At 38.5% G+C, this 19,986-nt stretch overlaps 1 protein-coding gene across 8 annotated transcripts in view; it reads right to left on the bottom strand.

Moving 5' to 3' along the window:
- Positions 1 to 19,986, bottom strand: part of DOCK7 (dedicator of cytokinesis 7) — a 138,177-nt gene that overhangs the window by 92,137 nt on the left and 26,054 nt on the right. For all 8 annotated transcript variants that reach the window (XR_015798560.1, XM_088154291.1, XM_025170719.2 and 5 more), the window contains exons 3-11: positions 19,090 to 19,265; positions 18,502 to 18,570; positions 15,057 to 15,186; positions 14,722 to 14,934; positions 13,491 to 13,576; positions 7,937 to 8,003; positions 5,593 to 5,742; positions 3,066 to 3,146; positions 1,448 to 1,613 (exon numbers count right to left, since the gene is read on the bottom strand). Coding sequence is in view for 7 of the 8 variants with exons in the window: in XM_088154291.1 (XP_088010417.1) it covers positions 1,448 to 1,613; positions 3,066 to 3,146; positions 5,593 to 5,742; positions 7,937 to 8,003; positions 13,491 to 13,576; positions 14,722 to 14,934; positions 15,057 to 15,186; positions 18,502 to 18,570; positions 19,090 to 19,265 (1,138 nt within the window). In the remaining variant the exon portion in view is untranslated. The remainder of the gene's footprint in view (positions 1 to 1,447; positions 1,614 to 3,065; positions 3,147 to 5,592; positions 5,743 to 7,936; positions 8,004 to 13,490; positions 13,577 to 14,721; positions 14,935 to 15,056; positions 15,187 to 18,501; positions 18,571 to 19,089; positions 19,266 to 19,986) is intronic.

Raw genomic sequence — 19,986 nt, 5'->3', positions numbered from 1 at the left:
CTCTGTTCTGTGAAAGGAAGAGCTCATCTATTTCTGGAAGAGTTGATACCCAGCAATTTTTGCCCATTTTTGTCAATTCCCCTTGCAGTCTCCCACATGGCTGCTTGTACTGCTCTGGAGATTTCCCTAATTACCTGAGGCCAATTTTCAAGGGTGTGGGAGAAAAATCAGTAAAAAAAAAATCACCTCCCCCTTCTTCTGCTTAAAGAGAGCTCCAATTATAACAGAGATCCAAACCTATCAATTAGAACATATTCATTAAAATCAATGTATCTGAAATAGGGCTATGCAGGAAATAGAGCTAAATTCAAAGGGGAAAGGGAGATTTGGAATTAGTCTGTCCAAAGCAAGACACATTTTATTTCCGCCTTCCCAATAAATATGTATATAGGATATGCTTGTGTGTGCATATGTAGCGTGTATAAATATCTTTAATAAGTTATACTTCAAACCATGGCAAAGCCAGAGCAAAAAAGTAAATTAGTGCCATTTTCATTAAAATTCATGGCCAGCCAAATACATTTATATTTAAATGTAACTTACGCAAACTAATTGCTACTCCAACTGCGTGTGTGAGAGAAAGAGAGAGAGAACCATCCTCTCTCACACACACAAAGCATTCTTACATTGAAAAAACACAAGTGTATACACACGCACACACATACAATGGCATTCATGGGGGGCTGATAAAGTCAAGATGGCGGTTGTGGCAACACAACTGAAGTCCCACCCCTTTGTACCTGCCTGCACCAATGAGAAGGGGCTTTGAGTGCCCTGCTCCAATCACCATCTGGACTTTTTGGACCCCACCCCCTGCAGATGCAAAGCAAAATAAAAAAAAAAAGTGTGAAGAGAAGGGAAAAGAAAGGAAAATTGAAGGAAAGGGGGAAAATGGAACAAAATTGGATGAAGATGATGAAGGGAAAGAGCTACATGAACCAGAGGAAAAGAAGAAAAAAAAAGGAGAGAGAAAACCCTGCTTAGGCATTATAAAAAGGGTTTAAATTCACCAGGCACTTAAAACTTCTAGGCCAGTGTTTCTCAACCCTGGCTGCTTTAAACTGTGTGAACTTCAACTCCCAGAATCCCTCAGCCAGCCATGCTTTTCAGCAGCAAAATCTGCAGTCATTTGCATCTCTAGCCCATCTGCTTGTTTTCAGTAGCATATTCTATTAAAAGGTGTGAGTTACCCCCCACCACCACCTTCATTCATATATTAGTACTGGGGGTGGGGGGAGAACCCACTTCTGTCGGAAAATATATACTATATGTGAATTTATTTACACTAGTAATGAAATGCTACTGTATTTTTTTAAGTGATTGGTTGTACATAATTGAAAGCAAATATTGCAGCTAGTAAGTACATAGTTTTAAAAAGCAAGCAATATAATAATTGGCCCTTGCTAAGACTTATTTTCAATTTCTCATACTATGTTTAGATATCTACCTCCAGTGGCAATTTCTACTTCTGTAGAATCTCTTTCCAAACTTCCAGCACTGCTGACTATATTCATTAAATGAATAGCAGTCCACGCAAAAGGCATGCGATATTTTCCAAGTCTTTGGCAAAATTGTTCTGATTGGCTTTTCAGTTTTTCTAGCTTTTCCTTGTTCTGCAAAAACAAAAACAAGCAAACAAAACCATTCACAAAATTGAAACATTTTGAAAATATTAATATTTCTCTGCTAATTATAACCCATGTTCAAAAGGTGAAACTTGCTGTAATTCCAAGGAGAAACTGTTTTTTTTTCATATGCTGTAGGAACAAAAAGTATTTTTTACTGAAGCATTTGATTGTAATTACCTTCCTCACATGAATTAAAGATTTTTCCTACTAATCTGCTAAGTAATGCAATGAACCTTTAAAAGTGGTTTAAATATGCATGGTGGAATAAAAGAACTTGCCTCTAGTTGAAAATGAAAATCACAGAATCTGCAATTAAGTCAGTAATAGAACCTAAGAGAATTCCCAGAGTATATCTCTAAATGATTATAAGCTATATTATAGCTACAAGGGAAATATCTGTTGCTACCAAAGAAAAGGAGACTGCTGCAAGATTATAAAAAAGAAGACACAGCTATTTATTTAGAATTCTTTCTAGATTTATGCCAAGACCTCAAAAATGTTAACAATATCTTATTTTTATTTTAAAATAGTGGCATTTGCATTTTCAATTCTGAATACAGGAGGTTGTAAAATCACTGTTTCTTAAACATTTGTCAATTCAGTTACTTGTTACATTTAAAGTGAGCAACTGGATATAATGAGGAATTAAAATAAAGTAACTGGACTTTTTCTCAGTTTCAGAATACAAAAGAATATATGTGCACAACTTATCTTGATCTAATAAATACTTGTTTGTTAGATGGAGTTCATTATTTCTCAGCCAATGTAGTAATTCAGTTCATATATGATGTCACACGGAAACATGGCTTGAGGGTACCTCAGCAAACCTTACAAACATCCATTTCTACTTTGCCTGCTCTTTAGTGTAAATCACAGATTTGAACTGGTAAACTACTGTACTTGTTCCCAGAGTAGAATTTCAAACCATTATCTTGGTAGCTTTCCATTAAAGCACATAATTCTGTTTGGAAGGCAAGCACTAAGGGGCAACAGTAAACCACAGATTGTCATAGAAGAGGAAGAACAGGAGGGTATGATGCAAAGAGGCAAAAGCAGGAGTGAGGGTGCAAGATTTTGGCTTAGTCACATAGTGGCAAATATGATTTAGCAAGATGTCCAAATCATCCCAAGAACTTACCCAAGGCCACTTAGCAAATTGCTTATGAGAAGTTATACTCAATGGGATTCAGTAGCAGAACGGGATAGAAACAATTTTTAGCAATTTTGGCATCTCCAAAAGGACAAGCAGACTGGGAACTGCCACAAACTGCTTCACTTTACATTATTTGTCAATAGAATGACAATGCTTAGAAACAATCCATGATTTGGATCTCCATGCAAACTCTTGTCTGTTAACTGCCCCACACTGTTTAATGAACGCAACTAAGTATAGGTCATAACCTACTTTTGGGTGAAAAAGAATTAAAAACTGCTTACCTTTGCAGCATCTGCTTCTTTCAAAATCATATATGGCTCAGCACATTCCCCAATATCTCCTTGCTGTAATACCTTTTCCAACTACCCAAACGGAAGGAAGCAGAAAGAAGTACTAGTACGATATAGGAGACATGTGTAACATATACACATTACGTGACTGAATGAAGTTGAACTTCCCGTTCAGTTACCCAAACCTACAGCTAGGAAGACAGGTTCTTTCTCTGTGCACTAGCTACATAAGTTACACCCAGAAAGGTGAAAAGCAGGTGCAGTCACATCTGTACAAAGGAGGACATGCCAATCTCTATCTCAGTTGCCAATGTGAGATTCCTAACTAAGAGAATGAGGAGATCCTGCTTGAAGTCCCATCTTTTTAGATTTGCTTGGTAGGGAGCCAAGGCTTCTTCATCAACTAAGGCAACTCTCTGAAATTCCCTACTAGGAGACCAGCCTAATTATACACCAATTTTCTCTTTTGTTCATTTGGCAGGGCTTATTCGCTTGGGCTACTGGAACACATTAATAAGAATGTAAGGCCATCTAATTAGAATGATCATAGGGCACCTACAATATGGGGGGGGGGGAACACACACATATGATTCTGCTGTTTAAAAAAAAAAGAAGTTTACCCTGAAGTCCATATGATTCATCCTCTCAAAAATATAATCTGTGGATGAAGCAAGCAACTGGGGGTGGGGGGAGGCAGGACAAAATCAACATTTAAGAAGCACCTGCGTATCTATAATTTGCAGACGTACCTCCTGCTGTATATGAAAGTATGCACGGGAAAGCATGTGCAATTTCAGATGCTGGAACACAGCATCCAAACATAGGGTCAGGACTATCCCCTTTGCTATCACTTATATTTCTGAGAAAGGGGAAGGAACTGAACTCTGCCAAACTTCTTTCACTTCTTGATAATGCATGTGAGATCTGGCAATGCTGATGTTGGAAATTGTCTGCCAGTCAACAATGTATGTAAATCAAGATCCAAACTAGTATAGCAAATTTGTGAATGGAGGTGTTAGAATGGTTAGAATTACTCTTCTCACTTTATCAAATTTGATTTTAAGTCCATCTATGCTATAAAGTGGCACTAACAAGGAGGGGGGAAATCAGTAATATCATGATGGAAGTCTCCATTGTCACATACCACAAGCATTTTTTCTGGCTTATTTACTTTGCTTGTGTCCTTTCATCTTTGTCTTTGTGTGTGTGCCTTCGAGTCAGTCTTGACTCCTAGAAACTACAATGGACTACATTTTTCTTGGCAAGGTTTTTCAGAAACCTTTTCACCAGATTGCCATTGCCTGCTTCCTAGCGCTGAGAGAGAATTATTGGCCCAAGTTCACTCAGCTGGCTTTGTGCCTAATTTGGGACTAGAACTCCCAGTCTCCCATTTTCTAGCCTGGTGCCTTAACCACTACACCAAGCTGGCTCTCTTTGCCTTCTTAGAGACCAAAAACCCAGGGCCATCTTCAGTAAATGACTTTTAGCTAGGCTCATCTCAATGGATTTACAAGCATGAATGCAGAAGCCCAAGCTCTTTTAGACACTGGCCTCAGCTGCATGGAGTTAATCTTTTGTTCCTCTCATCTTGTAAAAATCAACTACTGTGAATATATGCAAATTCTGGCTTCAGAAAATATGTAATGAGACATGTGGAAAATATAAGAAGCAAATCTCCTCTTCATGCTGCTGTCAATGAGCCTTCCCTCTGCTTGGGTCATTTGGGATACTAAAATATGAGGAGTCTCAGTCTAAATGTATTTCCCTGGGCATCTGGAAAACCTTTCCCAGGAATGCTATGGCATTGTGACTCTCCAAAATGACTCTCATTGTTTGGCTGCCTGGGTCCTTTCAAAAGTTTGTTAGCATAGCAAAGCAACCATTGCCAATGCTAGAGTCACTATGTTTGCCTGGGCAGATTTTACAGAGTATTTCAGAATACTAAAAAGCTAATTCCTCGAGATGCCTTTCTTGATTTCCACTGTGGAAGGATTGAATCCACACAGCTTAAGAAAGCAGCAGGAGCATGTAAGACATGGAGAGGCAGGTGCAATTCAGTTTTAATAAAATTATTTTTATGTCACTAGATGATCTGATTCCTTTCTTACAAGCAGAAAAAAACTATAATATATTATGGTTCTTCAGTGCTAAGAAATAAGAAAATGTCAGCATTTTCCTGAACTCTTACACAGTTCTAAATTTGCTGCTATATCACAAAGGGTACACAAAATTGATCATGGTTTGTTCTCTTGTTTTATGCTGTCTATCTGTATGAATTTATGTATGCATTCATTTCTCTTGCTTCTGCAACTGCTTCTTGTATATGTCTCCCTAAGTATATAAAGGGAGATGACTGCCTAGGAATAATAGTCAGGCCTTATGCAATAGTCAGGCCTTATGCAGACTTTTAAATGACTATTCTCTCATTTTTAAATATTCTTATATTAGATAGCTATATTCCCAACATTTATTATCACATAAAATATTATCTTTTTTAATAAGAGAGGAAAAATCTTACCTTTATTACCAGGAAGACATCTTGAGAAGGGTATGTAATAGAAAAGATGGCTGAACGAGCCAAAGTGGTTATGGCCGCAGGCGGGACGTGAGGACGCAACATGCCTTTCATTTGTTCAGAGTTTAAATCAAAGTAAAAGTTCTCTGAAATCTAAAATAAGATTCTGGCTAGTTGCAGGTTGATAGATAGATAGATAGATAGATAGATAGATAGATAGATAGATAGATAGATAGATAGATAGATAGATTTCTTCGCTAAATATAAAATTTTAAAATATCAGAGCAGTTCATAATGTGTTGTTGTTGTTGTTCAGTCATTAAGTCGTGTCCGACTCTTTGTGACCCCATGAACCATATCGGGCCAGGCCTTCCTGTCCTTCACTGCCTCCTGAGTTTGCTCAGTTTCATGCTCATTGCTTCAGTGATGCTATCTAGCCATCTCATCCTCTGCCATCCCCTTCTCCTTTTGCCTTCAATCTTTCCCAGCATCAGGGTCTTTTCCAAAGAGTCCTCTCTTCGCATTAGGTGGCCAAAGTATCTGAGCTTGAGCTTCAGTATCAATCCTTCCAATGAGCATAATGTTCATAATGTAGCTATTCTTATAACTGCCAGAGATGGCAGTAACTCAAGATACTTTTTATATTACTGCACATAGTTTTGTGCCATTTAGGATTGCACAAGCCCCAGATTTGAAGGGTAAAATGTGACTTGGAATGTGCACAGGTATGCGTACCTGTCAAGAACACCTTAAACCAAACATGTCCATCAGCTGCACAGGACAGCCACACGGGCCCAGGAAAAGATGCAACCACTTTAAGGTGTTCCTGACAGGCCCATCTGTACTCCATTTTACCCTCTGAATTTATTTATTTATTTATTTATTTATTTATTTATTTATTTATTTATTTATTTATTTGTATGCATTCATTCATTCATTTATTACATTTGTATGCCACCCATCTCCCCCGGTGGGTGACTAGTACCACTGGATCTTATGGTGCAAGAAAGTATAACTTCCTGAAAAAAAGCAAAATACAGCTGTTCCATAGTATAGCCATGGAGCCATTTAGATTAAAAGAAAACTTCGAAAAGTGCAAAATTATTGGCCAGCACTGCAACCAATTTCTTTCTAATAGTGGACAACTGCAGATATTGGCTTCAATCCACAAAAATTGTGGCCACTTTGGTACAGAAGACCCTAGATACAGTTTCACTGTTTACATAAACATTACAGTGAACTATGAAAGGATCCTAGAGATGAAGCTGACAGCCTGAAAAGTAAAACGTTTTGTGGATGCTAGAATTTTCCATGTGGTTGTACGGATAGCTTTTGTAAAGTTGAAGGCTAATATAGTGCCAACACCTCATTTACAAAGCCCCCTAGGAAACTACCATTTTTGTGGTACTTCTCCCCCATCCCACAATCTCCATATGCATGTTAGGGAGATAAAAGCAGATTAGTGAAGAAACACACCCTCTATTTTGAAACTTTTTTTAGTATTATTGTTGCAGAAAATGGAAATCCTGAAATCGGCAGTGAACGTTAAAAATATGCAAACAAGGACTATGCCTTTTTACCTTTTAAGGAAAAGCAAAGGGTGGAGCAGCAGTCTCAAAATATGCTGAATTCAGCAGGATAGGAACATTTGGGATCCTTAAATTGCATCATGTACAAGGGTGAGCCTTGTGTGCACATCTGTTAGTATGCCTATAAACAGCCAGAGACATACGCACAACCTCTCACATGCTCCTTTCCCACACAGTCCATATACACACAGAGGTAGACATAATTCTCACAGACCAACCTATATACTTGTATGAACACATTCACACACACATACAAATACATGCATGCAGATGCACGCATATAACCTCCCCTTCTCCACTTTAAACACAGTAATCTTTGCTCGAAGGAAAAACAAAGCAGAGCAAAGGGTGATCTTCTACCACCTCCTGAACATGTTGATGCAAGAAACCTGACACAACAAGTATCCTTTCTTTTTGACTGGTTGCATTATTAAATCTAGCAGTGACCCTGGATTGATGCTGGGCAAATATGGGGCTTTGAATTAAGACTACAAATGACTCTGAGCACCTGAGCAGTTCATACATTTGCTAGGGTCACTTATGAAATAGGCTGGCCTACTACACAGTGACTTTTCCATATATCATTCCTCATATGTTTTGCCTTTTCCACTTTTGAATTTGTCGGTGTAATTCTTGCATCATGATGGCAAACAAAATGAAGACAGCATTATGGGTGCTGAGCACAGAGGTACTACTATCTCAGATACTGTAATGCATTCAATTCAAGTTCCATCCAGAGCAAGTAAGTCTCAACTCACCTTCTTCTTTTCTTTAACATCATATAATGCCAAACTTGCAAAAATTGGCTCTATTTCAATTTCAAACCTTCAAAGAAAAGGAAAAGATAAATTACAACCAAAGAGTAGCAGCCTTATTTCACTCCATTATATGAACTCCATAGGAACACAGAGAGGCATAGGACTAGGATTATGATGGATTATAGTGGTTCTATTCCTATAACTTTAACAGCAGTCTAACACCATAGCATTGGTTAAGTATTCAAGTACGTCAAGATATTCCATCAAGATACACAGTTGCCAAACAAAAGCCTTGAATGCAAAAGCAAGGCATCACAATACAGGTACTAAGACAATACAAGTAGTCCTCAAGATACGACGGCAGTTGGAACTGGGATTGCTGTTGCTAAGTGATGCAGTCATAGAGCCCAATGTCATGTGATCGCAGTGATCACATCGCTTAGTGACGGCAATCCAGGCAGTCCTGGTTGTCATAACCTCAAGACGCACAGGTCGTTAAGTGGGAAGTGGGGTGAGTCCTAGGTAAGGAGCACAGGATGCCACAGCGGGGTGGGGGAGGCCTGGCGCAGGCCATACACGAGTCAGGGGGGTGGGTGCTCAGTGCAGCACAAGCTCAGGAAGGCTGGGGAAGGAGGCCGTGGAGTGCGTGAGAATGCAGGGAGGCCCGGAAAGGAGGGTACTGGTGGATGTGTGCCTGTGTGAGAGCTCAAGGAGGCCCAGGGAAGGAGGGCATTGGTGGGTCATACGTGTGTGTGAGCACAGGAAGGCCAGGGAAGGAGGGCATGGTGTGTGCGAGCAAAGAAAGGCGGGGGAGTGGGGAGGACTTATCCAAACAATTTATGACCTTCCCTGTTGGCTTCCCCATTGACTTTGCTTATGGGAAGCCAGCAGGAAGGTTGCAAATGGCAATCATGTGATCTCAGAATGCTGCAAGCAGTCATAAGTGCGAGCTGGTTGCAAGCACCCAAATTCTGTTCACATGACTGCAAGGGCACTGCAATGGCCAGAATTTCGAGGACTAGTTGTAACTCCCTTCGTTCAGTGCCACTGTAACTTCGAACAGTCATTGAACAAATCGTCATAACTCGAGGACTACCTGTATCAAACATCTCTGAATGCTGTCTTATATACCTAAAGTCCCCTCAATATGTCAAGCCAGTAAAAAGAATGAGAGGTGTGCAAGGGCACAATCTTCCACAATCTGATCTTTCCCACTGGATTAGACCAACTCCTACATAATCACTAATATAGCCTGTAAATTATGCTATATATATATACTTACACATGAGTGATCCCTATGAATTTCAAAGACATTTCCACATGTCCAAAACAAAAGCTTCATCTTGTGAAGCTTCAAAAACAGCATAATAATTTGATTTCACAAGTTGGCACAGAAAGAGTCTATGGTAAAGATTTCTGACCAAGAGAAAAAATAAAATCTTTTGCTACTGTTACGTTTTGGTAGACAGTGTGACTGTGTGTTTGCATACAACCATCTTATTCAGAAATAACTTTCACTATAAATTAAACTAACTGGGAATTTAAACCTTTGTGGTCCAGACTGAAGCTCCTATCTGGTCTCTCGAAAATAAACCAGGAATCATAAAAACACATCTTGGTTTGCAATTCTAATTTGGAAAAGGAACAAGCCAGGAGCCACAACTCAGATGTCATGCTAAAGTCTACATTCTTTATTAGTTTGGTTATTTTGTTCAGCACACTGGTATATGAATAGCATGCCGAGGCCCACACTTCAAAACTGACTGGGAAAAATTAAAATCAATATAGTTTAAAATTACTGTACTTGATACCATGATTCCCCATATATTTAATAATTTCTCCCTTCTGTCATATTCAACTTACAACTCAGTGGCAGTTGCTGAAACTTAGGGAACCACAGTCACGGCTTTGGGGGAACACACGTGGTCCTAGAAACTCAGGGAAGGGAACTAAACACTACTAGAAGGATTCTTAGGGAACGAAGGAATGTATTTCAGCACAGAGCTAAGACGTGACATGAGAATATTCCATTGTTCTAAATTACTGGCAGTGTTATAAGCCTTTGCTTTCTTGAGTATTTTCTTTCTTATTTCCTGATTCTCCTTATCCTGCAGTTCACTTAACCAAGAAGAAAAGTGTTACTGGTTTCCCAGACCATGAATCTACACAGGCACTCGACAACACTCCTATTCATCTACACAACAAACTATATTAGTGATGCTGCTTATCATCTGTGTCCCCCCGAATCCATTCCTATAAATGATAAATTGGGATTTCTGCTGGCTTGCCCCATCCTAACAACAATACACTAGGGTGACAAATATTAAAAACTGCCAGGCTTTCATTATCTGTAGCTATGTCTGTTACATTAACATATTTAAAGTGGAGGTTTCCCAGCTATCCACAGCTTAGCAAACATAGATTTATAGAAGTAACTTTTTTTTTTTCATTTATACTGGGCTGGTTGAGGTTTTACACTTGACATACAGGGCCCTAACCTAGTGGATCTCAGCCTTTCGTATCTTAACTCCCACCACTGTCTATCAAAGCATCTGAGTCCCATTATGATTAAAAACAAAAAGGCCAACTTTTTAAAAGGACATGTCTATGTTTACATGTTATCTACTATTATATTTATTACGACTTGCTTAACATTTCAATCACTGTTTCCTTTTGCGTGTGTTCCCTTCGAGTCTATGCCATTTTCCAGACAACCTTTTTGTAAAAAGGTTGCCATTGCCTTCTTCCTTGGGCTGAGGGAAAGGGAGTGACCCCTAGTCCAGAGCCTCTTAGACCAAGCTGGCTCTCAGACTCTGTTTCCTATCCAGTGTCAGATCTCTGGGATATGCACTACTGGTGGAGAATAATTATCCTAAGAACCTGAGAGGAGGATCCTGACATTGCTTTTACCATTAGAAATTCATTCAATTATTAAGACAATCTGGGTGAGATTTTCCAGCATGTGCCAAGAACACCGGAGTACAGTACTAGATTATGATATAGTGAGCTTTATCCTGAAATTTATAATGCACCCATAACTGCATCTTTTACAAGTCTGTTAAGGAAATGCTGCTATATGTGGTGATGCTGATGGTTTTGGTTTTATGTTTTAAACCGAATGTGATATTTTTATACTCTTTCATATTATTCTTTGCATTTTGTATTTTAATATATTGTACACCACTTCAATTTGTAGTATATGCAAAGTATTACAGTGATATACAAGAGTATGTACAATTATATATACAAACACACCACAGCTTTTCCCCTGGACTCTGAACTCGTCCCTTTTTAGTTTTATGAATTAAGTTGGGTTAAGATAATAACCAGCCCAAAAGTTGTCCAATGAGATCCATGGCCAAAGAGAGATGTGGACCAGAATCTTCTGGTCTCTATCTAACATCTGAACCCCTAATTTGCTTTGGATGCAATCTTAAAGTTCCTAAAATTGTCACCAATAATTTTAATTACTATAATTTGCCCTGTGAGACACTTAACAAAATTCTGATTACTTCTCGAACATCACTACAAAATACTCAGGAACTCTTTATATTAGTGTAAATATCATTTCTGGGATCTAACAGAAACGGAGCTCAGCAAAGGGCCAATGTATATAGAAACTCATTGCAAGTATACTACTTCATGCTCTGGGGTCTTATGGAACACTCTAACAGAAAAGAGCACAAAATTGTCTGGGTTAGTGCCAGGATTTAAAATGGTTTCCCTTTAGGAGGTAAGTCCCACTCACATCTCAGTTTCAAAAGCTCTAGTAACTGGCGCTCCCTAACAAGAAATGTTGACAGAACTGAGGACAGACAAGATGAATAAAGTCATGTGGAAAATCAGTTTTGTGCTTTATTTCTCTAAGGGAATAGCAGTAAAATTTTACCTCATGTTATTAGAGAAGAGTTATAGGCAATGAACCAACTACAGGTAACCCTCTATTCTGGAGCTCCACTTCATTAAACTTGTTTAACAAGTTTCTCGGCTCCCTGGTGAATGCTTTGCTAGCTGCCTCAAGGCTCAGAGTTTAAAGAGACAGTTTTGGCTTCTGAGTCTCAGTCTGCCTTAAAGTGGTGCATTTTGGAGGCAACTGATTGCAACTTCCACAATTCCCAGCCAGCATGGGAACTAGTCTTGCTGGATGAGCATCATGGGAGCTCATGTCTAACGCATCTGGTGACCACCATGTTGGGGAAGGTGATCTATGCTAACTAGCAAATTCTATGCATTAGTTACATATTCTAGGCTTCTATTCACCATTCCTAAATCTCTTTCCCATTAGTTTCATTGTACAGTTTGAGTTCTAATATTATGGGAAAGTAAGAAGTTCTCTTTTTCTATTTTTTCCATGCATACTTTCATAAATCTCCATCATGTACTCTTACTTTCCACCAAATTAAAAAGCCCTTATAGTTCAGCCTATATTTTCTTTAGAAGAAATACACTCCAGCTACTCTTTTTGGGGGGAGGGGGGGAGATAGAAGTAATTGCAACTGAGGTGCATATTAGTCATACTTGTGTTGGTTGTGAATGTGAAACTCTCAGACAGTTCATTCTTCTCAGCTGCACTCAACTGCTGTTTAATTGCTTCCTGCTATTTAAATACTATTTGATGTTGGAGAATGTGTAAATCATATATCTATATCAAGCCACAGTTATAATTTTTTGGAAGTTTCCAAGCAGAACACACGCAAAACTTTTAAACATTCATTTAAAGATCTAAAGGACATCTGGTCATCCAATACATTCAGATGGATAAATTCTATCAATTAACCTGGGTCATTAGCTGAGTGGAATAGAAAACCCAGTTGAAAACAAACAGATTGAAGGTACAAATGACTGCAGAACAGTGATGGAAAGATATGGATGCTTTGAAGATTATTCATTGCTTGGGAGGGTTTGATTGCTTAGTGAACTTTAAACCATTTTCTATCTCTAAGTGGGATTTTTTGTTTTTTTCCTTTCTGTTCCACTTCAGTAACTGCTTCAATCCCCAGTTTTGTTCCCCGCTGCTTCCCCTTTTCTCCCCTACCCAGTGCAGCTACACCTTCCTCCTTTTTCTTTCTTTTTTGCTGTTTCTCTTGGGAGGAAGGAGGGGATGTGTTTATGTCTCTGTGTGTATACAATTCTGTATTACTGTGTGCAGGAGTTGTCTTTGTGTATGGGACAGAATGATTACGCAGAGAGGATCAATTAATTTTATCTTATTTTAAAGAATATTAATCATAATTGGGTTATATTCATTGAATTCATAAATTCAAATCAAATGAATTTATTTTGATTCTGCCCTATCCTCGGGGAGGGGGGGAATGTGGTTTCTGGCAGGTATATATACACACCTACACAATTATACAAATGTACCACATGAACACAGGGAAACAGTTCAGCTGGAGCTGGCAACCTTAGTTTGACAAGATAGGAATTGTGTACGTGTGTGTCTCCTACTCTTCCCTCCCCTCCCCCTTCATTTTAAATTCAAGGTCACCTCCCAGAGAGGGGAAAATACAAGCAGAAGATCAAAAAAAGTGAATCTGGCTGAGTTAATACTTACTTTAAAGACAAACACTTGACGAGAAGCCTTTGACCAAAATGTTCTTTGGGGATTTCTGGAATGCCTAGCCTTTCTATGGGCTCCTCCTAGAATTGGGCACAAATCCAGTAAGTAATGCATGCACCACTTCCATAAACAAAGCATAGTATCAAATGACTAAAAAACTGCAAAATAAATTCCCATCCACCCCATAAATTTAACTTCAAAATTGATCAGCTTGCAGGCAACTATAAATTATAGTATGTAGAGGGACTTAATTCAGGATAGCAACTTCAGAACAGATTGGAGAACTGTAAAGACAATGTAGATCTGCCTGTGCAAGGCAATCTGGATTAGCCTCGATGAAAACCTTCATGCTGCAAAGGTGCCACCATTTGCCTCCTTAAGGGAAACAGGCAATGCAATTTGTTTAAAAAGGAGCTTCGGGTCACTCTACAGCCACTCCCAACACACACACAAGATGGCAGAGGGTTTGGCATGAGTGGAGCACCATTGGAAAATCCTGTTCTATATACTTTACATGACAGATGAAATTGCAGAGGAGGAAAGTGAACTAGTAAGATCAAAGCAACATGGCTGCTTCACTTTTCTATGACAAACAAAAGGGCTGCATTGCTTTGCAAAGGACCTTCAATAGAGCCTTTGGTCAGAACTTGGTCAATGCTTCAAAGAAATGCCATGGAAAAAAATGCCCAAAGGATTATATTTTCATTCCTCTGTTTCTTCAAGCAAAGTTGGTAGTCATTCCATAAAACAAACCAAGATAGTACTTGGCTAAATAGTTGTTCTTTTATACTTGGCAAAGGCTGCTGGCTATTGGCCAAGAACTACTACACCAACACCTGCATTGTGATGGAATGTGGTGGAACAAGCAAACATTAGCATTCATTTTAGAGTGGATGTCAGAACTTCAAGGCTGTGGAGAAGAGGAAGATAACATATGGGCAATTCCCAGTATAGTTCTATGTGTATCAACTCAGAAATAACTCCTGCTCACTTATTTATAGAGAATTTATTCTCAGACAGGAAAGGTAGATCTTTATATGAGGTCTTTCCCTTGTCTGGGTTTTTCAACGTTTTTTGTTTGTGGAATTCATAGCTGTGCATATACCTAGTAAAAAGCAAATGCTCACTGTCTTTCTACAAAAATGGCAGATATATGAACAAGGTGTCCCTGCTTGCATTCATAGCAAGAGCTAGTTTGAACTAACCAGAAGTATCCAAACAGTACCTCATCTGGTGCTGGATGCAATGCAAAAAGCTCCTTGTGTCTGTTGGATTTCCTTTGATCATCATTTTGATGATCGATTTCTTCATTTGGTGTTCGATCCAGAAGATTAGAGAGCAAAGCATCAGGAAGGGAATTTTTCAGATCAAAAATACTGCAGGCCCAGCTACCTCGTGGTGTATCATCTATTGACATCGACCGTCTTTTCAGGTCATCCTAATGTTAAAAAAATCAAATAGAAGAGAGTGCCAAAACCCAACAGATCAAATACAGTTTGCAAAAGAAAAAAAGAAAAAAAAACTCATATAATTTTGATGAAGTAAACCAAGCAATATTACTTGTTCATCCTGGTAACTGTTGCCATCTGGAGCTTCATCAGACTCAAAGATCTGTTTGGGCAGGCCTTTTTGCCTCTCTTTTTGCTTGTCCAAGGTATTGGGATTAAATCCTGTGCCCAATTTGTGATACCTACTCAAAAGCAAAGCAAAGCAAATTAAACTGTGGCCCTGCCCCACCTCAAAAGAAAATAAGCACAAGTTATTGACTCTTGAAAACTTAATCCCTTCAGCAGAAATAATTTTCAATAGTCTGAACAACTTTCATAGTAGCATATACAATATCCCTTGTTATTAGAAGAAGCAATTGTATTTTCTATTCTTATACTGCTGTCACTGGGTCTAAGAATGTTCAACTGTTTTCTGTAAAGTACATTTACGATTATAACCCTCAAAGTCAATTTGTACAATTCCTTTGTTGAAATAAGCAATTACTACTAACAATCATAAGTTGCTCCAACCAAGTACAATCACCATTTATTTGATTCTCAAACATCTGGATTATGTAATATATATGAATGCTTACCAATTAATCCCAGTAAATTAAGTATCATAATTAAGTATCATAATTTACTGATATTATGTCATCTGATAAGTTATCTGAGCGGAGGGGACAAGTAATTTATTGCAGCTTTTAGGTCTTCTTGACTGCTATAGCACTTTGATATTCTGAGTTCTTTTACATTGTATATTCTGATTTTAATAGAGATATAGAATTCCACATTCTCTTCTACAAGCAGATAATACTTCCCATAGTCATACAGAATCTAGTTTATACATGTAATATATGCCTTGAAATAACAGAAAGGTGTCCTCAAACTACCATATCTAGTGCATTCAACTAGAGTGCAGTTAACATAGAAAAATAAATTTCTTGAGCACAACTCAGCTAAGAAATAATATATGCTCATAAGAAATTCCATTTTGCTGTTTCCATTTCAAACACGTAGTTCCTATGTGATTCTATCTGTCCTCCTCCACCAGTCTTTGCATTTCAATGCCTATAATTAGTTTTTTTAAAAAGGAAAAATTATCCCTAGCATCTCCATTCTGGATGCAAATGCATAAAGCACCAAAAAAAATATTGAAAGTGAAGCCAGACACAACACCCTTAACAAGGAGAATTGACAAATGAAATAGATCACTTCAAAAAATGCCAATATATTAACATGTTTACGTTTGTATTTTAAATTTCAATCTCTTAGGGTTTCACATTGGCCACTCTCTCCAGGGAACATTGAAGGTATACAATAAAAAGAATTCATATTCCATATGTAGGAGAAACAGAACTGCAGCCAAAAACAATAGCTCTCACGACTCCTCTCTGGCCATGATGTGATCTTAGGAAATATGTAACATGGCAACATAATCTTGCACATTTCTTTCTACTCTGTCCATGTAGCAGCCTGCATGACTACTGATAACCTATAAAGTAGAAATAATCTCATGATGCCATACAATGTAGTTCTGTTACTATACGGCAAGGTAGGCACCCTGAAGCTCTCCTAAGGTTCCGAATTCCTGTTCCTATGAGCTTGGTCAGCATGGCCAACGGGCAAGGTTTATTGTTGCCAAGTTCAAGACACCTGGAATGCCCAGGTTAATTACTTCAGGGAGAAGGGAGAAGGAATTCAGTCTGGAATTTGCTGCTGTTTTGGAAGAAATACCATTGTTCATACCTAACTCCACCCCAAAGTATGCTTCTATGGAACAGTGCTTACATCAATCCCCAGAGACTAAATTCACTATTTAGAAGTGGAATTATTTCATATAATTTTAAGTACTAGCAGGTGTACTTCAGTCTTTGGCCATTTCAGACAGATTTGCCATTGAGCATAAGCTAAAACACGCACCCCATTTATTTGTTTGTTTGTTTGTTTGTTTGTTTATTCATTCATTCATTCATTCATTCATTCATTCATTCATTCATTCCTACTGTAGGCAGTCTTCTTCCCTTTCATACTTCTTTTGCCCACTCTTTCTTTCAACCTTCCCTTTAAAAAATTCTAAACCAAAAAGGAGGATAAAGGAAAGAGAGGAAAATGGGAATAATGCTACTAATAATAGCCGCTTTAGACTCAGGCACAAATGGCGTTTGAACAGACTTGCTAGCAGCAACAGTCATCTGCGCTGCGCTGCATACCTAGTCCCAAATGAGCAACTGGAACAGCATGAATACTGTTTGAGGTGCCAATATTAAGCTTTTATGAAGCCTCTCCACAGCACACAGAGGTGTGTGGTATATTTCATGCAAGTGAAGACCCGCACCAAATCCACTCTTATCTTCCTAGTAGCAGCAAGGCTTGAAAGAAGGTTCCCTGAGGACAATGGCATGCTCTTCCTGCAAAGCCAAATTGCTGCCTAGGAGCAAGGCCAGCTGGGGAGGTCCCAAGGGCCACAGCTTGCTCCACCCTGGTCCAGGGGGATGTTCCCACAAGCTCATGTATTTGCCTTTTCTTCCTCTGGCAGGAGTCCTTGGGAAGCATGAACAATATTGAAAGTTTTCACCTCCGCTTTTGATTAATAACAGTTTGCTGCACCATCGGTATGCTGTTTGTTTAATCATTTAAACTATTTCAGACCCATCTACAAGGACGAAAGTGTAACAAACCAACCCGAGACTGTGATTTACAGATATAATTTGAGTAAACTAAAATGAGTCTGGATTCATATGCCCTAATAAGCTGTTATTAATGAAAAGTAAAAGCAACAGCTTACAAATTCCTGTTCCAACTGGCATGAATGCACAATTCCAGAAGAAGGCTAGACTCATTCACAACTGACTAAACTGAGCGTGACATACAAATATAGCTATAGAAACATGGAAGCTTCTTGATTTCCACCTCATCTTCTCCTTCCCCCAACTTTTCTTGTGTTTTGGATTTTTCTTTCTGTTCCTATAAGGAAATGCAAAATGCAAGAAGGAGAGCAAATAGATTTCTTATGTTCTCATACACCGAGATCTTTTCCTAACACTATTTATTCCTCTGAGAGCAACTTCAAATGGTCTCTCTTCTTGCCTATTCTCTTTTACTTGCTTCCCATAACATATTCACCTACAAGGAAGAGAATCCTAAATTTAAGATGGGCCTCATTCTTCTAAAGGAAAGATCAGAAAGAAGAAAACCTGTCTGTTTCCATTATTATGCTCTCAGCAAATCCATATAAAGGTAAATCATTTGGGGAAAAAGTAGTTTTCCTGCCAGGTAAATACAGTAAGTAATCTACCCTATAGAGCAGCATGACCACACACACACACACACATACACAAAAGGAGGAGTGGATATATACTATTCTAACACTTACAGAAAGTTAATTTTTCATTACTGAAAATTATCATTAGTGATGGCTGCCTGACAGTGTTCTGAAAGTACCACTCCATTTCCATAGATAATGGCAACTGCTTATATCCCCTTGCACAATTGTTTATTTAAATACAAACACTTACTTTCTGTTCACAATAGCCCAGTCTTCTGTATAACTCCTTACACAGTCCCTCACATGGGGGTCCATTTCACTGCAAGTGAAAGAGATAAAACAAGAAAGATGCATGAGTTTTTTTTCCAAACCACAAAGATCCCAAAAATCTGATTTTTAGTTGGGCCAACAAATCTAACTATCATCTATCATGCAAACATTTATCTTTTTTTAATTCAATTTATGTCCCACCTTCCAACTGTACTGAGTATTCAGGGCCCCTTACCACTTAAAACAGCATTTCAAATACAAAAAAAATACTACTAACTATTAGTACTATGCCTCCCTTTCCTTAATTTGAAATTTACTAAAGTATAACAGTGGAGAAGAAGGGCAAAACAATTCTGAATAGTTGACAAGAAAACTACATGGATATGTCAGTGAGTTCTGCAGGAACTGAACTTAACCTTGAAAGAGAATTTTCAAACAATCCAGTGAGGAAGAAAGAAGTAAGGGAAGAACTCCAACTCCTTTAACATCTTGGATTGGAGTAAATCATAAATATACAGACATGGATATCTGTGTGTGATCTAGGTATATTTTTCCCTCTGTTCCTTACCTTTCCTCTGGTACAGCTGATACCAATGTTCTGCATTCTCGAGGACTGTAGATAACTTCAATATCATCAGGAGGAAATTCAAACAAGTCTCTCATAGGACCAGAATCCACTGCAAGTGGATGTGTAAGAAGGTAATCTTCCAAATCCACTGGATCCACAGGCTCAGTAAGGGGCACCTATTAAAAAGGGGAGGGGGGAGAGAGGAGAGAGGAGAGGATGACCAGGTTCTGAATATGTAGTATATAAGAAAGATCTGTATTTGTTTTTTTCCCACTGCTTATTTGGTCTTTTCTGGCACCTAAGCATGGTACAGAATGGCCAGTTCCATTAGATATAAATATTTTAATACCAAAATTAAACATGCTTCCAGTCAACTGGAAAAAAAACCAGGTTTTTAATGTACCACATTTAACATCCCACCCTGCCAGCCTTATGGAGAACCCAGTCCTAGAGCAGTATCTCCTAGATACTGCTAAGCAATAAAATTAATTTAAATACTATTTTAAAGTCATGATCAACAGACTAAATAAATTCTTACAACCTGTTCTAAAAAGACATAATGCAGAAACCTTGCTGGAAATGTTTCGATTTAGGCATAGTCAGTGTCTGGATGGAAGGTCACGTAACCGTTCCATATAAACTATATGAAGTTTAGTCCCAGAGTGTCTACATCAGTGTTTCTCAACCTTAGCAACTTTAAGACGTGTGGCTAGGGAATTCTGGGAGTTGAAGCCCACACGTCTTAAAGTTGCCAAGGTTGAGAAACACTGGTCTACATAATGCTAGTTCAAGTTTCCCAACCTGGTGCCCATCCGATGCATCAGACTTAACTCCCCAAATCCCCCACATAATTTAGCTGAAGATTTTTAGATGCAGAAGTCCAATACATCTGGAAGG

Source organism: Python bivittatus, unplaced genomic scaffold (genome assembly GCF_059951505.1).
Source record: "Python bivittatus isolate LINGU-HERP-01145 unplaced genomic scaffold, Pbiv_v1 ctg000700_np1212, whole genome shotgun sequence".
Taxonomy (NCBI): domain Eukaryota; kingdom Metazoa; phylum Chordata; class Lepidosauria; order Squamata; family Pythonidae; genus Python; species Python bivittatus.
Note: the sequence above shows the minus strand (reverse complement) of the source record. Positions and strands in the feature narration are given on the sequence as shown.